This window comes from Globicephala melas, chromosome 13 (genome assembly GCF_963455315.2).
Source record: "Globicephala melas chromosome 13, mGloMel1.2, whole genome shotgun sequence".
In the NCBI taxonomy this organism is placed as follows: Eukaryota; Metazoa; Chordata; class Mammalia; order Artiodactyla; family Delphinidae; genus Globicephala; species Globicephala melas.
The window spans coordinates 89,230,013-89,250,747 of NC_083326.1; the positions used below are offsets into that span (position 1 = coordinate 89,230,013).

Genomic DNA, 20,735 nt, shown 5'->3' on the forward strand with positions numbered 1-20,735 from the left:
AGTGGGCGTGTTACATGGTATGTGAATCATATCTCAGCGAAACTGTTTGAAAACAACACCAGCTAGGAAGAAAAGGTCTGCTCAGAACAGCCTACGGGCTTGCGGCCGCGAGCCAGCGGGTGGGCCACACCCTCATCCTCCCTGTCCTTCCCAAGGCCCTGCACACACAGGGGCGTCTCCCCAGGAGAGGAGAGGCCGAGCGGCCCAGGGGCCCGTCAGAAACTGCCACGTTCCCTCCTGAAGTGGGCTGGCCCCACTCCACGTGGATACTCAGTGCATCAGTGGTGGCCGGGGTCCCCAGACCTGGGACGCAGCATGTCTGGGGCGTGGCAGGTGATGTCCTGCAGCCTGGGGCTGGGGGGCGGGGGCATCCCAGCTCTGCTGCCCCCACCCTGCCACCTCCAGTGCCAGGCCCAGCGGAGCCCCGATCCCCAAGTCCTAGCTCCCCACCCAGCAGGGCCCCGCTGAGCCCCCGCATCCCTGCCGAGTGGGGCGTCCTGGGTTCTCTGATCACAGGCCAATGACCTGTGTCCGAGTACTTGCAGCTGGGCCTGGGCGTGGTCACCCTCCTCCATGGGGGCTGTGGGCACAGAAGGATGTGTTCTGCCAGGCTGGGCGGCCCTTGTGTGCGCAGAACCTGCCCAGACCTGTTTCCTGGGTGCCGGGGGCAGGGGGTGAGGGCCAGGTTCACCCCAGCGCTGTAGGTCTCTCTGGCCTCTGACCCTCCTCTCTTTCTTCCAGGCGTCTGTGGGCTCCGAGAAGCTCTTTGCCCCGGCAGCCGATAAAGGTACGTGTGTCCCTGGGCTCCTGGCCTCTAGGAAGGGACAGGACACATTCCTGAAGTCCGTGGCGGCCCCCAAGTTAGGCTGTCTTGGGTTTCAGGTGCAGAGCCTCAGGCAGGAGTTGGGTGCTGTCATTTACTGAGGGATGCAGCCCGCCCCCCCCCGCCAACCCCCGGGGAAAACCCCAAGGAAACAAGGGAAGCTGAGAACGGGGCCAGTGTCTCGGCCAGAGCTGGGCAGTGCTGGAGCGGCGTTCCCAAAGCGGGGTCCCTGCACCGCTCGGGACCGTGAGGAACGCACTTCCCCGGGCTCAGGGGCTCCGGGGTGGCCAGCAGCTCCCGGCTCGGGATGCGGCCCCGCCAGCACACCCAGGCCCTGGCCAGTGAGCCCCGAGTGGCATGGCGCAGGTACCCAGCATCTCACTGTCCCACAAAGCTCTTCTGGCAGGCACTGTTCTGGAGGGTGGATGTCTGGCCACGGTCCCATCAAGGCCAGGATAGGCCTTCGTGACCCAGCCTGTCGGCTGTGGGCTGTGGCCGGGAAGGGGGTTTCACTGGACCCAGCGCAGAGAAGGGACCCTTTTGCTTGGAGGGCTCCCTCAGGATGTGACCACACAGGACAGGCCTTGGGGCACCCGCAGCCCTGTGGTCCTGCTGGCCTGGTAGCCGGGCATGGCCTCTACGTGCCTTGAACTCAAGAAGCCCCTTCCTCGAGTCAGAGCATCGCAGCCGAGCAGACGCCTGCTGGGGAGCCTGGCTAAGGCGGCCCACCAGAGGCTCCGAGGAGCCAGGCACGCTGAGCTGGCATTTCACACGGAATTAACGTAGGGCGTATCCGCTTCAACAAATGACCACAAACCGCGCAGCTTGAAACAACAGGCGTTCACCTGCTCGTGGTTCTGGAGATCAGAAATCTGGAGTCCAGTGTGCGCGGGGCTGCGCTCCCTCCAGAGGCTCCGGGGGAGGGGTCCCTCCTGCCTCTTCCAGCTCCTGGTATCGCCGGCAAACCTGGGCGTCCCTGGCTTCTGGCTGCATCCTTCCCGTCTCTGCCTCCGTCTTCACGAGGCCTCTTCCTCTTCTGTCCCTTACAAGGACACTGTCACTGGATTTAGGGCCCACCCGATTCCAAACTGATCTCATCTTGAGATTCTTAGCTTGATTACGGCTGCAAAGACCGTTTTTCCAAATAAGGTCACAGCCACAGGTCTGGAGGTTAGGATTCAGCAGAGTTCGGGGAACTCTGGGCTTTGAGGTGCCTAGTGGCGGAGGGCGGGGGGGTGATGAGTAGCAGTGCTCATGCTTTTCCAGTGGCAGGAGGCTCGTAGAAGGTTCCAGGCGTCTCCAGAAGGTCTGGGGCACTCGTGGTGCACGTGGGGTCGCGTCCAGGTCTGCATGGCCCATGCCTGCCTCTTCCCATTCTGATGGCTGCTCTTACTTCGTGAGGGCCTCGTGTGGAGATGTGCGAGCGACAGGAGGGGACAGGGGCTAGCGTCCCTGGGCAGCTGTGAGCAGCAAGTGGGCTGAAGCCAGCGGTCTTCTGTTCCTGTCCTTGTTGCAGGAGTGGTGGCAATGGCCTCCTCTGTACGTGCGTCCCTAAGCAAACAGACCCAAGGCAGAGGGAGGTGTTGCCCTAGGGAAGGAGACTTCCCAGAGGCTCCAGACCTCTCACCTCTTTGCCAGCCTGGGTCACACTGTCCTGCAGCTGCAGGGGAGGCTGTGGCCAGCTCTTCACTCAGCGTGGCAGCCGCGGGGTCAGCCCACAGCCCAGCGACCTGAATTTCCACTCCTCCTGGGGACCGGGATGCTGCCCCGTGCAGGCAAAGCTGCTCACGTGGGTGGTGCTGCCCTCCGCCTGGCCGCTGGGGCTGTGACCTGAGGCCTCCCTTGTAGCAGTTTCAAAAGGAGGGTCTGAAGTGAGCAGGCGTCTGGCTCCGGCTGGCTGGAGCTCACGGCCCAAGGGCAGACCCGCAGCCCGGAGGGGAGCAGAGGCTCTGGGCGGTGAGGAGGGGGGCAGTGTTGGCCCGCAGCAGCTTCCTTCCGACAGACCAGGCAAGGCGTGTCATCCGGAAGTCTCCCCCAGGGCAAGGGCCCAGAGGGCTTAGGCCAGGGGTCACCGGGTGGGTCCCGAAGGAGCAGCCGCTAGCACAAGTGAAGCTCCTGCCAGAGGAAGGAAGGGCGACAGAATGAGCTGGGAGCCCAGCGCCCTGCCTGGCCCGGCTCCCTCGAGCACCTCCGTCTCCCTCTGTAAAATGGGGCCGGGACAGCCCCTGCGCTGGGATCTCCGTGGGCAGGAGGTGCAGGACACTCCCTGCGGGTCGGCCCTCGGGGCAGGTGGCCTGGGGGGCGGGGGTACCGAGGTGTTGTGGGCGGGAGCTCCGCGCCGCGCGTCGCCCCGTGGGAAACAGTCCTGGAGGGCATTCAGTGAGCCAGGACCCGGGCTCACTCCGGCCCCTCTCCCCGCAGGACCCACGCTGGGCGAGAAGTCCGAGGCCAAGGCCGGGGCGGAGCCCAAAGTCTCGGGCCTGGAGCGCAGCCGCGAGCTGAGCACCGAGCCGCCCTTCCTGCCCCCTGTGCGCAGCCCCGCGCCGGTCCTGCCCTCCGCCGGCCCCGCGCCCGGCGCCCCGTCCAGCCCGCCCGTCAAGAAGGAAGCCCCGGGCCTGCCCCGCCTCACGCCGCAGCCGCCGCCCGCGCCCTTGCAGACCCGGGCCTCCCTCCCGACGCACGTGCCTCTCCCCCCGGGCGCCTTCCCGGGCCCCGGCGCGGCAGCGCACAACGGCCTGCACAGCCTCAGGTGGGCGCGGGGCGGGGCCCGCGCAGCCGCAGGTGGGCGCGGGGCGGGGCCCGCGCAGCCGCAGGTGGGCGCGGGGCGCGCCGCCGGCCGGGCACTGAGCGCCCCTCCCTGCAGCAGGAGCAGCAGCGCCAGCAGCGGCGCCAGCCTGGGGCTCGCGAAGCACGCGTCCCTGTCGCCTCACGGGCCGGGCCCCCACCTCTCTACCTCACACTTGGCGCTCCGCTCGCAGGCCCAGCACCAGCACCACGCGGCGGCCATGTTCGCCGCGCCCCCGACACTGCCCCCGCCCCCGGCGCTGCCGGCCAACAGCCTGGTCATCCCAGGACACCCCGCCGGTAGGTCCGGGCGCCGCTGGTGGGGCAGTAGGGTCACTGTTTCCCTCCACTGTGGGATCCTAATCCCCGGGGGGAGGGAAGCGGCTCCTGGGGAGGGGCCAGCCCCCACCCAGCTGGATGGCAGCCCCCCAGCAGCCCATAGCGCTAGCAGGCCACCTTGCCCAGGGCAGAGGAAGCTTCCTGCCAGGGCCTCCGATGTGTGTGTGCACGCACGCACACACACACACACACACAGATACGGGTGCTCACACGCGCGTACACGGACACAGACATCCCTTGCTCCATTCTGAGCCCTTGCCAGGCCTGGTCGGGCAGTCTGAGGCAGGGGATTGGTGCAACCTGGAGCTGCTCCGTGGTCATGGCAGTGAGGGCTCCCAGGGCCTGCCGTGGCTCTTCCCATCCACCGTCCCTGGGCTGCTGGGCGGGTGGGGGAGGGGAGGAGGGTTGAATGGTGGAGGAGAGGGGCCCCAGGTGAACAGCAGCTGGCCTGGCCCAGCCTGGCCTCTCCCTCCCTGCCTGATTCCAGCAGGGGCTTCCTCACGGCCAAATCTTAGGTCACTAAGGATTTCTCTGTGGGTCTCCAATTTTTTCCTAAAGTCTTGTCGGCCTAGCTTGGGTTGGGGCAGCTCAGTGCCCCAGGATGGGACCAGGACACTGGTCCGGGGGTGCTGGGACGGGCAGGGCTCCCCTTCAGGGCTGTCTCCGGGGGCTCCCAGGGTGGCTCACGGTGTTCTCTCTTGCCTTTAGATGCCAGCCTGTTGATCTCATTCAGCCAGCCAATCATGTATTGCCAGCCTCATTCGGGGATTCTGATTGGTACTTGGTCACAGGCACCTCTCTTACCTCCACCCTGGGGCCCGCACGTAGCGAGCGGCCACCACGGCTTGGCCTGCCGAAACCGGGAGTGCCAGCAGGTGACTATCCGCCTCGCCCCGCCGGGAGCCCGCGGCCGACGTGCCTCTCTGTCTCTCTCTTTTTCTCTTGTAGATCACGAGCTGCTCAGGCAAGAGCTGAACGCGCGTTTTCTGGTCCAGAGCGCCCCCCTGGGCCCGGGAGCTCTGCTGCGGGCGGAGTTCCACCAGCACCAACACACACACCAGCACACACACCAGCACCAACACACATTCGCCCCCTTCCCTGCCGGGCCGCCCCCGACGCCGCTCCTGCCGCCTGCCGCACCCCCGCCGGTGCGTAGGCTGCGTGCCGGCGGGCGGGCGGGCGGGCGGGGGCGGCCCGGGCGCAGGACACGCAGCAGGCACACGCAGACGCTCTCTGCACGCATGCAGGCTGACACCATCCCCTTCCGTCCGGCCATCCGTCCAGCTCCTTCTCTCGTCCCCCCCCCCCCCCCACCGCCCGCCCCAGGTCATGCCTTGAGGTTCCCCATCCTGAGCCGTTCTTTCGGGCTTGGGGAGCACCGCGTGTCCACACGGCCGTGGGGCCAGTTGCACCCACATGGGGTCCTCAGTGTCTCCACTGGTAGCAGGGCGGCAGGTCGAGAGGCCCGACAAGACTGAGGGGCCACGGGAGCCAGGACTCTTCCCATGTTCCTTGTCCTCGAGGTCTCATGCCCTGAGCCAACTGCTGTGGGGCAGGGTCCCCTCTGCTCCCACCCAGCTTTGTTTGGTCACTCACTAGTCTGCCAGTGGCCTCGGTGTGTCCTGCAGCCTAACCACCAGCCTTGGGCTCCATGCCCTCGCCCCCGCCCCAGTCATGGCCACAGACACCAGATGGGCGAGTCTGCGCCTCCCGTGCTGGGACCACTAGAACAGGGAAGGCCAAGGGGCAGCACGCTCGGGGAGCCTAGGGGACAGCTGGCTGAAGGCTACCAGCCTTTCTCTGGCCACTGCCTGGCTGGAGGGCGTGGGTGGGTGCTTGACCAGCGGAGGGCGTCAGCGTGGCCGGAGGCCTCACTCTCTGCCTCCTTCCCTTCCAGTTTGACAAGTACACGCCCAAGCTGGACAGTCCCTACTTCCGACATTCCAACGTGAGTGTCCCTGTGCGCTCTGAGCTCTCCAGGCAGGGTGAGGGGTGTGGAGGGCGGCGGGGCTGTGCCGTGTCCGTGTAACCTCCCACCCAGTGCAGGGGTGACGGGGTGGGGACCAGAGGGCTGGGCCCGCGTCCCTGCCCTGGGCGTCCAAGCGTCCAGCGAGGCCCCTGGAATGCCCCTCCCACCTTCTCTTGCAGTTTTTCCCGCCCTTCCCTCCAGCCGTCCCAGGACTGCCCGCCCTGCTCCCACACCCAGGTCCCTTTGGATCCCTGCAGGGTGCTTTTCAGCCCAAGGTACCAGCTGCTTCCAGGAGGGGGGTGGGCACTGTGGGTGGGCTCTGCAGGACCGCCCCGCCCCCAGCCAGCCCTTGCTGTCCCGGGGCAGCTCCAGCCGCCTCGCACGTAGTTGCGTGTGTCATGACCCTGGGTGGCCCCCAAGGGGTCTTCACCTCAGTGCAGAACATCCTGACCCTTGGTGGGGCCCTCTGTGCCCCATGGGGCCGGGAGAGCCTGGCTTCGCTCGTTCTCACCTCCTGGCAGCGCTCGGGGTTGGGGTCTGGATGGCGGCAGCACAGGGGCATCCTCGCTGCAGGAGGCCCAGGCAGGAAGCACCCCCTACGCCCCAGGACCAGGGACTGGGCTTGCTCTGCTCACCTTGCCTGAAGCGGGGCTGCCTTGGCCCTTGGGGAAGCCCCTGGCCCAGGCACGTCGATCAAGAGCCTTTTCAGAAATCTCCGGACAGGATATGGTGGGACGCCAGGCCGCCCCTGGGTGGCGCCTGGGGGCTCTCATGCCGCCTGGGCATGGGGCCTGCAAAGTCATCTCGTGCCCTGTCCGTCTCTCCCCTCAGACTTCAAACCCACTCGAGCTAACAGGCCAGGCCAGTGCTGTTAACATCCTCCTACAGAAAGCCCCCGGGGTAGGTGGCAGCAGTGCCCGTGCCTCCTTCCTTCTCTGGTGGGCATTCCCGCCGGCGTGGCTCCTCGGGGAGGCCCACATAGTCCTCTCCCCCCGACCCCCCGGGGCTGGGCTGCTTGCAGAGCCTGGGTCTGATGCTTCTTCCTCTGTCGCTGGCAGGTGTCAGACCCATACCGGACAGCAGTCAGGGTGAGTGTGTGTGCCTGCTTGCCTCACCTTGGGAGGAAGGGGCCTGGCGGGACCTCAGGGAAGGTCCAAGGCCAGGGAGGACCCTGGGTGCCTCTTGAGTGGCCACAGGGGTGCACTGTGACAGCAGGAATCGGGGGGGGGGGGAGCGAGGAGGTCCTGGCCTCAAAGCTGAGCCCGTCGCCCGCCCTGTCGCAGAAGCCCGGGAAGTGGTGTGCTGTGCACGTGCAGATCGCCTGGCAGATCTACCACCATCAGCAGAAGATAAAGGTGAGCCTGACAGCTCGCGCTGCCGGCCAGGCCTGTGCTTCAGAGGCTGCCCCTCGCCCAGGCGCTGTGCTGGGCTGGGAGGGGTTGGAGGTGGGGAGGGGACAGGACAGCCGTGTGTGGGGAACTCAAGGCCACTTCCCACCTGGCCACCCAGGGTGACGCAGGCAGGGGTTTGGGAGGAGCTGACTCTGCGGGCCTCCCCACCATCAGTTGAGTCCTCCCAGTGGGCCGTCGGCCCTGTCCCCTTCTTCCCCCCAGGTGTCTATTAGCACTTGGGCCTGCTGTGTGCCTGGGTTTTTAGCCAGGGGCAAAGATGACCAAAAGCGCTCGCGGAGCCTTCGTGCTCCTGGGGGTGGGGGGGGTGACAGGTGGTGAACGGGAACCCAGCTCGAGGCTGTCGCCCTCCCGGCAGGTGGTACCAGGTGCCCTGGCCGAGCGACACAGGGAAGTGGGAGACCTGGGGACCCACAGCTGGGGCAACGGGCCGGGGCGCTGCCCTCGTACCGCAGAAGGGTCTCCATGCTCTCGTCCGCCGTCTCAGATAACGCGTTACCCCACGCACAATACTTTTAACTCATCACGTCCTAAACGTGCTACAAAGGACCAGTCACGGAAAGGGATTTACGACAGATTATTGTGCAATTCAACATGCAGATGCTTAGAGCCACCTAGAAGGCACAGTGAAGGAGGTGGGGCAGGGTCCCGAGCTAGGGCCCACACACCCGCTCTGTCGCTGCCGTCTCGGCAGATAGAACTCACCCAGCCCCGTGCCTCCTGCGGCCCTTGTGACCCAGGGAGGGCTTCGTAGTTCTGCTTAGCTTCAATGAATGTGGACCTTAACACCGAAGGGAAGTTTAGTCGTCGGGGAACTGGAGCAACGTGGGTGTGGGATGTGCGTCCCCAGCTCAGTTTTACAAAATCTAAAGCAAGTGTTGCCAGTGAAAACGTCGCATCCAAATTGAGATGCGTTTGAAGTGTAAAACGCACCAGCTTTCAAGAAGCGCGTGAAAAGGAGTGGAACACCCCAGGCAGGACCTTCCTGTGTCAGTCACACGTGGCGTTCGGTTATCCTGCATCTGCTGAAACGTCGTCAGGATAAATCTTACCTGTCTGTCCGCTCACTGGGCAAGGCCAGGAGCAGGTGGCGTCCCACCTTGCTGGCAGCTCACTGGCAGCCCCTGTGTACACTCTGTCCCGCAGATGCAGCTGGGCCCTCACAAACTGGACACGGGCGCCAAGCTGGACTTGTTCAGCAGACCCCCTGCCCCGGGTGTGTTCGCCGGATTCCACTACCCGCAGGACCTGGCCCGGCCCCTCCTCTCCAGCTCAGGTAAGGCGGCCTGGCTCGTGGGCGCTGGGGGCTCGGCCACCGTGCAGGCCGGGGGGCGGCCGGGCGGAGGCGTTCTCACCTTTTCCCTCCGGCTGCTCGGGCAGCGTTCTTGTTTCTCCGGCCGTAGCTCGTGGGATCTGGCAGCCTTGCCCTCCTCGAGCTTCTCCCCCTGCGGAGACTCCCCCCCACCCCCAGCCGACCTGAGCCCCGCGTGGACTCTGGCCAGGATGCCCTCCTCTCTGGGGCGTCCTTCCCGCTGTCCCTCCCAGGAAGGGTCTGGCTTTTCTCTCGGAACCCGTGTGCTCGCCCCCGCCCCGCCCCCCAGCAGCCGCGCCACAGCCTTGCGGCGTCAGGGTCCCTGGGACTACCCCAGGCTCGCAGTGCTCCCAGGACTCGGCACACGTCACACTCCAGCCCCGGCTGTATGCGTTGCAGCCTCGGCCAGGAAGAGGGGGAGGGTGGGAATGGGTGGGTGTCTCCCGAGCACTGCCCCAGGGGCCCCAGGACGCACTTCATTCCCCAGCGAGGAGCCATGACAGCAGGGCGAGGCGCTGTCTCCCAGAGGAGCTCGTGGAGACCCACTGCCCAGGGTTCTTACTGGGGGCCGTTCACGTAGGCAGCTCTGCCTGCATGGACCAAAACCCGGAATCCCAGAAGGAAAGCAGGTGCTCACACAGACCACCTTGTTTGCACAAGCAACTGAGCTTCCGTGCGGCCTTCCTATCAGAGGGAAGCGAGAAACCTGCTGGAACCCGAGTTCCCAGACGCTGAGGGCAGCCGAGCAGCAGGCCTTTCCGAGGTCAGCGGCCTTGAGCCCTCGCTCCGGGGCTGCTGCTGCTTCCTCCCCAGCTGTCAGGCCCTCAAAGGACGTCACCTCCTCAGAGAGCCCTCCCTGACTGCTCCTCGGACACCTCCCCCCGCCCTCCTCCAAGCTCATGTACGCTCACCCCCACCCGCTGCCCCTTGCACATGGACACGTGGTCCATGCGGGCAGCCTGTCGGCACACTGGCACGACGGGTGTCACGCTGGCCGTCTTGGTGAGCGTGGCGCCTCTTCCCAGCCCTGGCTCCACCACCCTGATGGCCTCCAGACCCCAGCCAGGCGTCGGGGCCCCTCAGAAAGCAGAGGGCCTCCCATCTGGGCCAGAGCCCACAGGCTGTGGCCTGGGCCCCTCTGTGCTCCTCACCCACCCACGGCCCTGTCGATACACCACCCTCTTTAGCCCTGGGGCCAGCTGGCTTCCGAACTTTGACTTAAGGTCGCTTGGAGGTGAGGTCAAGTTTCTAGCTGGGAGCTCTCTGGGGACTCGAACCTGCGTGTGTGTGGGTGGAGGAGCCCACCTGTGACGCACACAGCGCACCACTGTTGGGGTCCCCACAGGTGGAGGGAGCTGGAGGGACACGAGGGGGCGCCGTCACTGGTCTCACCAGGCACTCACTTCTAGGCTACGGGATGGGGCACCCTAAGCGGCAGAGTCGGCCCCTGACTCAACAGGCCCCGTCCCCAGACTGGGCCTACCGGCTGCCCTCCAGGTTCGGTCCTGAGGGGCGTCGGGGGAGCCGGGGCTGTTGCCATCGTGACGCTTGTGGACTGTGGCCTGCAGCCAGGGGACACCACAGGACGAGCTGCGGCCTCTGGCAGCCGTGACTCGGGCCAGTGTCCGTCAGCACCCAGGCCGCACCCACTGTTACGTGACCGGAACTGTAGCTCTGGTCGGAAACTCCAGGGCCGCTGGCTTCGGGAGAGCCCCCTGAAGGCTCGGTCGCAGGCCGTGTCTCTGCCCTTTTTCCTCTGGGGGCTCCACTGCTGTCAGCACCTGCTTCTCTGCTCCACCCCCTCGGGGTCCCCCAGGCTCCGGGGAGATGAAAGCCCACCTCCTACCTGGTCACATGCCTGCAGTGGGAGGAACAGCTGCCCAGGGCGCACCCACCCTTGGAAGGAGCCGCAGTCGAGGCCCCGGGTGCACTCCGGCTTCCATCAACCTGTTCCCCTCTCAGGTGCTGCCCATCCCACCACCAACCTGTTCGGACCCTCAGCGCATCCTGGCAGCTTCCTGCCCACTGGTCACTTGACGGGTAGGTGCCCCTTGAGGTCCGTGCGGTCTGGCTGGCCTGTGCTGACCTCAGGGCTGGGGGGATGCAGGTGGGTGGGGAGATGACCCCAAGAACCGGGTACCCCTCCGATTGCGGAGGTAGCACCTGCCAGCTTCGGGAGCCACGGGGTGGGGGGAGGGTCCGGTGCGCACGTGGAGACCCCTGAGCCCTCGTTACCCCCACAGACCCTTTCAGCAGATCAAGCACCTTCGGGGGCCTGGGGAGCCTGGGCAACAACGCCTTCGGAGGCTTGGGCAGCCACGCGCTGAGTGAGTGACTGCGTCCCCCCCCCCGCCCGCGCATGCGCCGTCACTTCGCGCAGGGCACGCGCATGTGTTTTCTGCGCGCACGCCTGCGTGGGGTGGGGCCGCCCTGACGCCGGGCGCACGGACCCCTTTTGCCGGCTCCTTGGGGCACGTGCGGGTCTGAGGTCGGGAATCTCCGTGTGTGTGCGCCTTCCTAGCAACGCTGCCTCACGCTCCCACCGCCACCCACCCCCCAGCTCCCGGTGGCAGCCTCTTTGCCCCCAAGGAGGGCCCCACGCTGCACGGCCTGCCCAGCCCCCGCGAGGCCTGGAACCGGCTGCACCGGGCGCCGCCCTCGTTTCCCACGCCACCCCCGTGGCCTAAGCCTGTAGACGCCGAGCAGGTCTCAGCCCTGACCAACCACGACCGAGAGCTGGACAAGAGCAGGGAGGAGCGGTGAGTGGGGACCCTCCGCTCTCCCATCCTGCCGGCTTCCCGCCCCCGCAGCCCTTAGGCAGCTCAGCGGAGCCGCGCGTACCTGCCCGCGGGGCGCGCTGAGCTCTGCCCTCAGTTTCCTTGGTTGGGAGGCTGTGAAGTTTGCATCCTCAGGGCCCGGGAAGACTAGGGGAAGGGAACCCCACACCCAAGCACTCTCCATTCTGTCTGCACAGAGGACCCTTGCTGGTGCAGGGTCTGGGCAGGCACCATCCAGGGCGGGGGTTCACTCCCTCCGAGGCCTTGGCGGGGACCGTGGGCTTGTGGACCACAGCGGGGCCTCGAGGGAGCTCAGATCAGCAGGGCAGAGAATGCCGTTGCACGCTGCAGGGGGCCGCTGAGCCACCAGGGGGCCCGAGTCTGGGAGGTACACCTGTGGGCAGGTGGATGGGGGCTGAGCTTGTGCGTGCTTCCCTACCCCCAGCCCCATGCGTTGCAGAGCTAGGCCAGGGCAGGGGAGGTGGTAGCCACGTTCTCAGGTCAACGGCAGAGGCTGGGGCTTGAGTGTTCTTGAGTCGTGGCCTGCCACGTGGACTGGAGCAGAGGGCTCCCTGTCCGGCCCTTCCACCCAGGTCCTGTCCCCCCAATCCTGAATGTGGAGCATTTCACTCATGGGTAGTGCTGCGTGCCAGGCACTGGGTGCACAGGGTGGAGCTTGAGGCAGAGCAAGGAGAGAGAGGAGACGACCTAGAATCAGCCTGGAAGACGGTGGGGATGTGTCGCAGAACCCAGGAAGGGTGCCAGGGAGCAGCCCAGGGCCTGCCCACCTCCTACAGCCACAGCACTGTCGCCACAGCGGGTCAGGAGCCTGGGGAGTTGCAGGTCCCCCACGGGGATCTCAGAGTCAAGCGGGTGGGGCTCGAGTAGAGTGATGGTGGCCAGGTGCAGCACAGGGTTGGTCAGGGGGCCGGGGGACCTGGGGACTCCCAAGGGGAAAAGGAGCCTCGGATCTGACCCAGTCAAGCCCAGCTGCCCTCCCAGCCCTTCATCAAGGTGGGGGCCGTGCCCATCGTGCTCCCAGCTCAGGGGCAAAAGACTAATAAAAAGTACAGGGTGAAAAAAAACGCAACAGGGTGGCACCTCGGCAGGCTGGGTGAGAAGCAGCCTGCAGTGGGGTGGGTGGGACTATGGTGACCGCAGCCAGGCCGCACGCTCCACATGAGGAAGGATTTGCAGGACCCTGTCCCTGCAGCAGGTCTGGGGCATGGGTGGAACTGCCCTAAGTTTCTCGGCGAAGGACTTGTCCGGGCTCAGGGCCTCCCCGTGGAGCGCTCTGCGGTTCCGCGGCAAAGTCGGTGTCCGTGGTGCTTGTGGAGGGGAAACAGGCGTGGGGTAACTCTCGTGGGGACGTGGGTTGTGGTCACCACGTGTTGACGGGGTCTCACTAGCAATGATTCCACGGGAGGCGGGGGTGCTAAGCGGACCCCACCCGCACGCACGCAAGGACCCTGAGGTCACTACGGCGGGCAGTGGCCTCGTCGCGTTGAGGTGGGAGCTTGGTGTCGGGGGAGCTCGCTGCAGGGTGTCCCGCCAGGCTGAGGGGGGCTGTCTTGTCGCTCCCAGGGACCTCCTGGAGAAGACGCGCCTGCTGAGCCGGACCTCGCCCGTGGCCGCCGTGGGCCACCTGGGCAGTGGCCTCCTGCTCCGCGGCCAGGGCGAGCCGGGCCGGACCGGGGTGCCTGCCGAGCGCGAGGCCGAGCCCCGCGTCAAGGAGAGCCGCTCCCCGCCCCGGGAGGACAGCGCCAAGCCCAGCAAGGCGGCCCTGGGGGACGGCCTGCGCCTGGCGGGCCTCCTGGGCCGTGAGCCGGCGAAGCCGCTCGAGGCGGCGGCCGAGCGGCCCCAGAGCGACGTGAAGGTCAAGGAGGAGCGCGGGGAGGACGACGACGCGCCCCCGCAGCCCGGCCCGGGCCTCGCGGGCCGCGAGCGCCCAGCTTTCGCCTGGGAGCCACCGCGGGAGGCCTACCGCGGCCCCGAGCCGCCCCGCCGCGCCCCGCTCGCCCCGGGCCCCGCCGCCCTCCTCGAGCCGCCCGAGCGCCCCTACCGCGACCGCGAGCCGCACGACTACAGCCCCGAGCGCTTGAGGGAAGCGCGCCGCGACGAGCTGGAGCGCGCCCGGGCCGCGCACCTGGACGGCGCGGCGCTGCTGCCCGCGCTGGGCGCCCTGCACTACCCGCGCCTCGCGCCGGCCGCCGCCGCGCTGCACAACGGGCTCCTGGCGCGGACCCCGCCGGCCGCCGCCGCCTCGCTCGGCGCGCCGCCCCCGCTGGTGGCCGCGGCCGGGCCCCCCACGCCCCCGGGGCCGCCGCGGAGCAGGACTACGCCGCTCGGGGCCCGCGCGCCCGGCGAGGCCCGCGACTACTCCCCGTCGCGCAACCCCCAGGAGGTAGAGGCGCGGTAGTGGCCGCGGGGCCGCGCTTGCCGCGCCTGCGAAGGTTCCTCTACGAACGAACGCACTGCTGTCGACTAACCTAAACGTCTGTTTCTAGAACTTAAGCACAGTTCCATCGGTCCTGGGGCGATGCTCGCTCTTCCACTCGCAGCCTGCGGAGTTGGGGGTGTCATACACAGCTCTTCTGGGGGTGGTCTTTTGTTTTCCGAGCTTGAGATGAGGCTACTGGAAAAAAAATTCAAGTTTGTACCTTTTTTCCCACAGGTGAGAAGCGTTTTTAATACATTTGTATTTTTTTCAACTTTGTGCTCTTTAGACATTTAAATGAAACAAAAAAGACTTTTGCTTTTTAACTTTTAGTTTGCTTTTGCGATTTAATGGCCTCAGAGCCCCAGGGGTTTTTTTTGTCTTATTTATGGAGAAGAAAACGGTCATTTTGTCCAGCGCACTGTGAGGTCCCCACTCAGGCCCGGCCCTGGCCCTCCCTTGGTACTTGGAACCGAAGTTACAGATATATATTAAGATAATTAATAATGTACAAAACTTTATTTGCCTTATTATGCAGAAGTGTAGAAGGGTTTCTTTTTCGGTTTGTTTTTTTAAAAAAAACACAAACAGTGTAAATAGTCTGTTAATATAAACATATGATGTTATTAAATTCTTAATTTAGGTAGACTTTATAAAAACGGTTTCTAGAAACTCCTCTGGTTATCTGTTTAACGTGGTCACAAAAACCCACCCGCTGTCAGTTGGAAATGCCCTCAGACGTTTAACTGCAGCACCGTCCTTCAACTATGCAAGCGCTCAAGGCGGCCGGGCCGCCGGGGGGACCACGGAGCGGCCCTGGGACGTGTGTGCACCTTGTGCTGACTGTGCAGTGTCCTCGGGATCCACCCCAGACAAGTAGGGTTTGGGAGGTGAAAAGGCTAAAGGCACAAAAGAAATAACTTCTCTTCTCACGGAGGACATCAGCAGACGTTTGTCTCATGTTTTCCCACCGGCCAAGGCCTTGGCATGATTTCCTTTTGGTTTCAGTCTTACTTTCATAACCCCGTGAATGTCACCATGCCCTGTCGTCAGCGTACCTTGTTTCCTGGCATCCACACCTGTGTCCTCGGCGTTTGAGCCTTGGTTCGGCCAACTGTAGCTGTTTGCTTTCTTCGGTTCTGTATCTTCAACCCTGTGTTTCCACTGTAGACTCCGGTTATTTTAAACATTCTGTTCTCACATCAACCAATGAAGGTAAATACAGCCTTGATTTTGGATGGACAGGTGGTCGAGTGTTTTGTGGGGCTTTGTGACAGCTGGGGGTCGCGCACCCACCCTCAGTTCCTTCCCGCACCCTGGCTGCTGCCACCACCAGGGCTGCCCAGTGGAGCGCCGGCCTCGAAGTCGCCAACCTCGCCTCGCCCCGCTCCCCCAGGCCGTTCAGGCTCATCTCTCTGACCTTTGCATCTCCAGCTGGGCCTTCAACTCCGCTTTGGTCACGTGGTCCCCACCCTGTCGTCTGCCACATCACCCCCATATGGAACTTGTCCGCTGGGTTGGTCTTCTCTGTGCACCGGCTGTTGGGGTGCACGTCCAGGGTGGGGCGGGCCTTGCCCCCCGCTGCCCCAGCAGAGCAGGTGGTGGCTGTTGGAGAGGGGAGAGCTCAGGAGGGAGGGGAGCAGGGGCACAGCCGGCTGCCTCCACCCGCTGGAGGAGAAGGGCGAGGGGGCTCCTGCCCTGGCCGTGGTTTAGAAATGGGGCCCTGGCACTGTACCCCAAGTGGACTGGCCTCCTTGGGTGAGCAGCCAGGGCCTAAGCAGGGCCTCTGAGCCCATGACGGTCCCCATGGAGGGTTGGGGGTGCCCTTCATCCCCAGGGACAAGCTCCTGGTCACCGTTGCACCCTGGAGCACCAGCCAGGGGCTTCTCCAAAGGGGTTTGGTTCCCGGGGACCAGCGCCACCGGGCCGCAGTGCCTTCCTCTTGCACATCTTGGTTTTCCCTGGTCTCAGTTGTAGCCTACACAGCAGAGCTTCAGGGGCACCCCGTCACCGAGTTCTCCTGTGATGGACTGGGGAGGCTCATGGCCACGCCCACCCGGGGCTGCCCCCCACCCCGCTGCAGGGTCCCTGCAGAGCAGGCAGTGAGAAGCAGAGGCCCAGCCGGCTGGCGCCCAGGGCTCTGGGACCCCACCCATAGGTGTAGTTGCAGGGTGGGTGCAATTCAGGGTCTGCCCTTGACCAAGATCACTTGGGAGTCCAGGGATATCAACGTGAAGGAATAAAATACTTGAGTTAAAGCCAAAGGACACAGTCTGCACTGAACCATAGGGACCAGGGGAGTAGGCCTATGCTGCTTGCCTTTTCCCAGACAAGGGCCCCTAGCAGCATGTCACCTGCAGGGTAGTGCTGGTATCTGCCCTGGGGCAGGCCATCCCTAAGGGACGTCCTTTTCGAGGGATCCTGTTCTCTAATGGAGTGTCATCCAGAAGGGTATGATTTTTGATGGAGCAAAATCAATAACGGAATTTGCCCACTGGGGGGCGCCCTCCGTGCTGGCTCATCACCCAACAACGGCCGTAGTCTACGAAAGTGGCCCATAGGGACCGTTGTCTGTAAGGCAGCACCAACCTCCAGGGACCCACAGTCCACGCTGGAGTGCCACCCCCTAGGAAGCGTCTGTGAAGTTAAATGATTGTCAAAATTTTTCAATAAAAGGATTAAAAGATAGAATTTATAGTTTATAAAATCCCCTAGAAGGTAAAACAAAAAGTGAGTTGAAAATGTGAACGACTTAGACGGCCTTTCCAGGATGTCCCTCATCCAACTAATAGAATTTGGGCGGCGGGGAGAAAGCTAAGTGCAGTGGGACATTTTAAAGGAGCGATTTTAAAACATCCTGGCCAAATACCAGTCAAGAAAAAGACGTATCAGACACGCAAGGATTCAGACGTACATTCATTCCCTGCGTCTCTTCTTTGCAAGCCACTGGAAGAAATATTCCGGTAAAATAAGGGTGTAAACCACGTGAAAGAGAAAGAGAGGGGCCCAGGAGGTCGCCCTCCTGGCCCAGGAAGCAGGTGGGAAGCCTTGGGGGAGGCTGTGAGCACAGACTTTGCTGCTGTTCTTGCAGACAGTTTCTCTATGTGAACTTTAGGGTTAGCTTGTCAAATTTTGTTAGTTTTTTCCTGTCACTTTTATATTGGGATAGCATTGGATTTATAGACAGGTTTGGGAGGAATTGACACTTTTACAATGTTGATCCTTCCTGATCCACCACAGGACTCTCACTGATGTATTTAAGTTTCCTTTCCGGTCTCTTGGTGAAGGTCTCAATTCTCTTCCGCTGTCTCGCAGCTTCTCGCGTGTACTCCTCGGTGTTGCCGCTTGCGGTAAAGCTGCGTGTCGCGCTGCTCATTACGACAGTGCGGAGTAGCTCCTGGTTCGCGTGTCTGCCGTGGGTCTCTCTCCCTTCCTGTGGCATCGGTGCTGCTCGCCGAGCACCCCGCAGCCTCCAAGTGCACAGGAGGGCTGTACCACTGGCCCCCGTGTGTGGGCGGAGCTGTGGGACTCGCCCTGGTCTTCGTCAGCCGCGGAAGGGCATAAGCTGCTTCTGAGCAGGGACGCTCGATCGCTGGTGTGGCGTCCCCCGGGGCCTCGGCAACCAGGACTGTTCCCAAGCGGGCTGCACTGTGGGGCTCGTGGTGGGAAAGCACAGAGCAGAGCCCTGAGACGTGGGGCTGTCCATCATGGCAACACAACCGGACCTCTCCTGACCAAGGTACTGACCAAACCTCCTACCAGTTCCAACGGCCTTTCTGTTGGTTCTCTTACTTTCCAGGTAGACTGGGAGGTCGTCTTCAGGCAGGAACAGTCTGGCTGTCCTCCAGCATCTTCTCGCTGTCCCCTCGTGCTGTCCCCTCGTGCTGTCCGTATATAGTGGGTAGTTTGATGTTAAGTCACCAGGTTTTCTTCGTTAGCTCACTTTTTAAAAATTTTAAATCAGACACAGGTGTTCAATATCTGTTAGCTGGCCGTGTGGGTTTTCTCTTTGAGTCGGATAACGTCACACATGGCACAAACAGCTGTCCTGACGCTGAACCGCCTTTGTGCTTACACACTCAAGTTCTTGCGAAATGGCCAAGTCTGACCAAGCAAACCCGTGCTCTTCCGCTTGACCCTCGCTGCCTTGAGCCAGGCACTCAATTTTAAAATGGTTTTGTAAGTTGCACACTTGACCACTTTAACCCAACAGGTGTGGTGTTTTTGTTTGTTTGTTTGTTTTGGCTGCGTTGGGTCTTTGTTGCGGTGCGCGGGCTTCTCATTGCGGTGGCTTCTCTTGTTGCGGAGCATGGGCTCTAGGCGCCCGGGCTTCAGTAGTTGTGGCGTGGGGGCTCAGTAGTTGTGGCTCGTGGGATCAGTAGTTGTGGCGCACGGGCTTAGTTGCACTGCGGCATGTGGGATCTTCCCGGACAAGGGCTCAAACCCGTGTCCCCTGCGTTGGCAGGCGGATTCTTAACCGCTGCGCCACCAGGGAAGTCCCTGAACAGCTCTTTGGTGACCAAATTTTATTCTGCTTCTCCGAGTCCTGAGGAGGAAGTTGAGACTTAGTTTCCTGTGCCTCCGTGGCCGTTTAACGCGTTGCCTGGCAACCTTGCCGCCATCTTTCTGAGGATGTCGCGTTCATCTGTGACCACATCTGTCCCCCAAGGAGGTCCCGGCGAGCCTGCCCCCGGCCAGGCAGGGGCACTGACCTTTTCTGATTTTAGGGGGTAACCCGTCTCTTCAGCATTACTACCTGGTTTCAGAGACAGTTTGGGCAGTTTTTATCTTCCTGGGAATGGGTCTGCTCTCTGAGGAATGTGGGCGCATCAAGCGAATGGGTCCACACAGCACGCTTCTTCCAGTTTTTACAACTGTCTTTCCTCTGAGACTGTTGTCTTTCACGTTCCTCGGGCTCACCGGTGTCTCCTCTTTCGTCAGTCAGACTCTCAGAGGTTTGTCTCTTCTATTATATTTTGCAAAAGCCAAACTTTGGGTCTTCCCTCCCTCCCGTGCCCCTCACGCCCGCAGGACGCAGCGCCCCCGCCCTCCTTCTCCCCAGCAAACCTCCCAGTGCTCGGGGCTCCCTGCCCGCGGGTCCTGCAGGGCCCACGCCGCCCCCGAGGCTCCAGCCGCCGGCGCTCGCCGCATCGGTACCACAAAGCGCCCGCTTTCTCTCCAGCCACGTTACCGTAGCCACAAAGCGCTTCCAGGGGCATGCTTGCGCTCAGCCCGCAGCATCTCGGGGATCAGCCACCTAGAGACTTAATCCGAAACCCTACCCAGGGAGCCGACACCTCTTGTCACTTCTCATCAGAGTTTTGGGGGAGACCACACGGAGTGTCTCCAGTGACGGCCACTTGTCCCGAGCGCGAAGCTCCCGTCCCCTGACCGTCTCCCCATCGTGGCCCCGCGTCCCGGGGAATTATCGATAGTTTCGTGACCCACTGGGCTTTAAGCCAGAGCTTCGTAGCGCAGGAAGTGGCCGCGCTGAGCAGTGACCGCCAGGCAGAGCCTGCAGCAGGGAGGCGGCTTCACCCCTCCCCACGCGGATAGAGGGACGGCACCGACCGTTCACAGGCGGGGCGGCCGCGGGCCACGGGCTCGGCCTTGCTCGGCGCTGGACGCCTGCCAAAGTGTCAGGGGTCTGAGGGGGCAGTTTCCGTCTGGGGAGATGAGAATTTGTGGAGATGGTGGTGGACGGTCGCTCAGTGCGAATGTACTGAATGCCCCTGGGCTGTGCGCTTAAAATGGCTGAGAGAGAAATTCTTATGTCGTGTGTGTTTTACCACAGTTTTTCAAAAATTGCATTCTGTGACTACAGAATAAGAAGTTTGGGGGAAGAAAAAAAGTCAGGAAAACTGTAGACCCACTTCCTGCCCACTGCGGACAGGCGTCCGCAGCATTTTGCGTGTGAACTTGGGGGCGAGGAGGCCTGGGGGCACCCGTGGAGACCGCTTTCTCGTCTGCAGAGGAGGTCGTCCCGTCCTCCCCGTGACGTGGGAGACGTTGTGCGACTTGCTCTGGACGAAGAATCACCCAAGTCTCTTCCGCAGGGTGGTGCCCGGGACCGTGGCCCCCGGCCCCCAGCACCGCGGCAAAGTCCCCGCGGCCGCCCAGCCACCAGGCCTCAGAGGTGGGGCCACCACCATCGAGTGACCCCCGTGAGCCCCTGTGGAAAGTGGCCCTCAGATCACCTGTCGCCAGCTCCCTTGCAGACCCCCTCCTCCTGCTCTGCCTGGCCCTGGACCCGAGGTGGATCCCGGGGTCCCTCCTCCGAGGAGCCCTCGGTCTGCCATCAAATCAGGGCCGCCCAGGATGGCAGGAGGCCAGCGGGGGGGGGGGACCCGGAGGACCTTCAAGGGGACAGATGAGAACCCCACCCGGGGCCCCTCCGTGAACCGCCGCTTCCTCTCCCTCCCTTCCCAGGGCCTGGGGCCCGGCAGCTCTTCCCACCCATCTACGGTGTTTCTAGAACGACTTGGAGGGTGTCACGGGCTGAACTGTGTCCCCAAGATTCACAGGTGGAAGCCCTGACCCCGGGACGTCAGGATGTGACTCTGCGTGGAGAGGGGGCCTTTAAATGTGTGACTGAGGGAGAACGAGGTCATTAGGGTAGGGCCGAATCCCACAGGACGGGCGTCCTGAGAACGGACACAGGGAGCACCACGTGGGGACACGGGGAAGACGCGGCGCCCACGCCGCCCCGAGGCTCTGTCAGCCGTGCGCGCGGGGGCAGCTCGCCCCGGACACCACGTTCCCCGAGGAGTGCCCGGCCTCGAGGGGAGCAGGCTCTCCTGGAGGGGGAGGAGCGCGGGCTCCGGCCGATCCCCGCTAGAGGGACCCCCCCCCCCCCGCCAGGAATCCCCTCGCGTGCGGCGCTCA

At 63.6% G+C, this 20,735-nt stretch overlaps 1 protein-coding gene across 14 annotated transcripts in view; it reads left to right on the forward strand.

Annotated features, from left to right (window-relative positions):
• The window catches only part of FBRSL1 (fibrosin like 1), an 85,319-nt gene extending 70,233 nt beyond the window's left edge, over positions 1–15,086 (forward strand). For 3 of the 14 annotated variants that reach the window (XM_070043416.1, XM_070043413.1, XM_060283145.2), the window contains 14 exons: positions 742–787; positions 3,245–3,572; positions 3,687–3,907; positions 4,655–5,094; positions 5,844–5,894; positions 6,095–6,190; positions 6,747–6,815; positions 6,974–7,003; positions 7,199–7,270; positions 8,471–8,600; positions 10,599–10,676; positions 10,880–10,963; positions 11,197–11,395; positions 12,998–15,086. In XM_070043416.1, the coding sequence (XP_069899517.1) occupies positions 742–787; positions 3,245–3,572; positions 3,687–3,907; positions 4,655–5,094; positions 5,844–5,894; positions 6,095–6,190; positions 6,747–6,815; positions 6,974–7,003; positions 7,199–7,270; positions 8,471–8,600; positions 10,599–10,676; positions 10,880–10,963; positions 11,197–11,395; positions 12,998–13,832 (2,679 nt within the window). In that variant the 3' untranslated portion in view covers positions 13,833–15,086. The remainder of the gene's footprint in view (positions 1–741; positions 788–3,244; positions 3,573–3,686; positions 3,908–4,654; positions 5,095–5,843; positions 5,895–6,094; positions 6,191–6,746; positions 6,816–6,973; positions 7,004–7,198; positions 7,271–8,470; positions 8,601–10,598; positions 10,677–10,879; positions 10,964–11,196; positions 11,396–12,997) is intronic. The other 11 variants (XM_070043421.1, XM_070043415.1, XM_070043414.1 and 8 more) reach the window with 11 other exon arrangements.
• Positions 15,087–20,735: the final 5,649 nt, after the last annotated feature.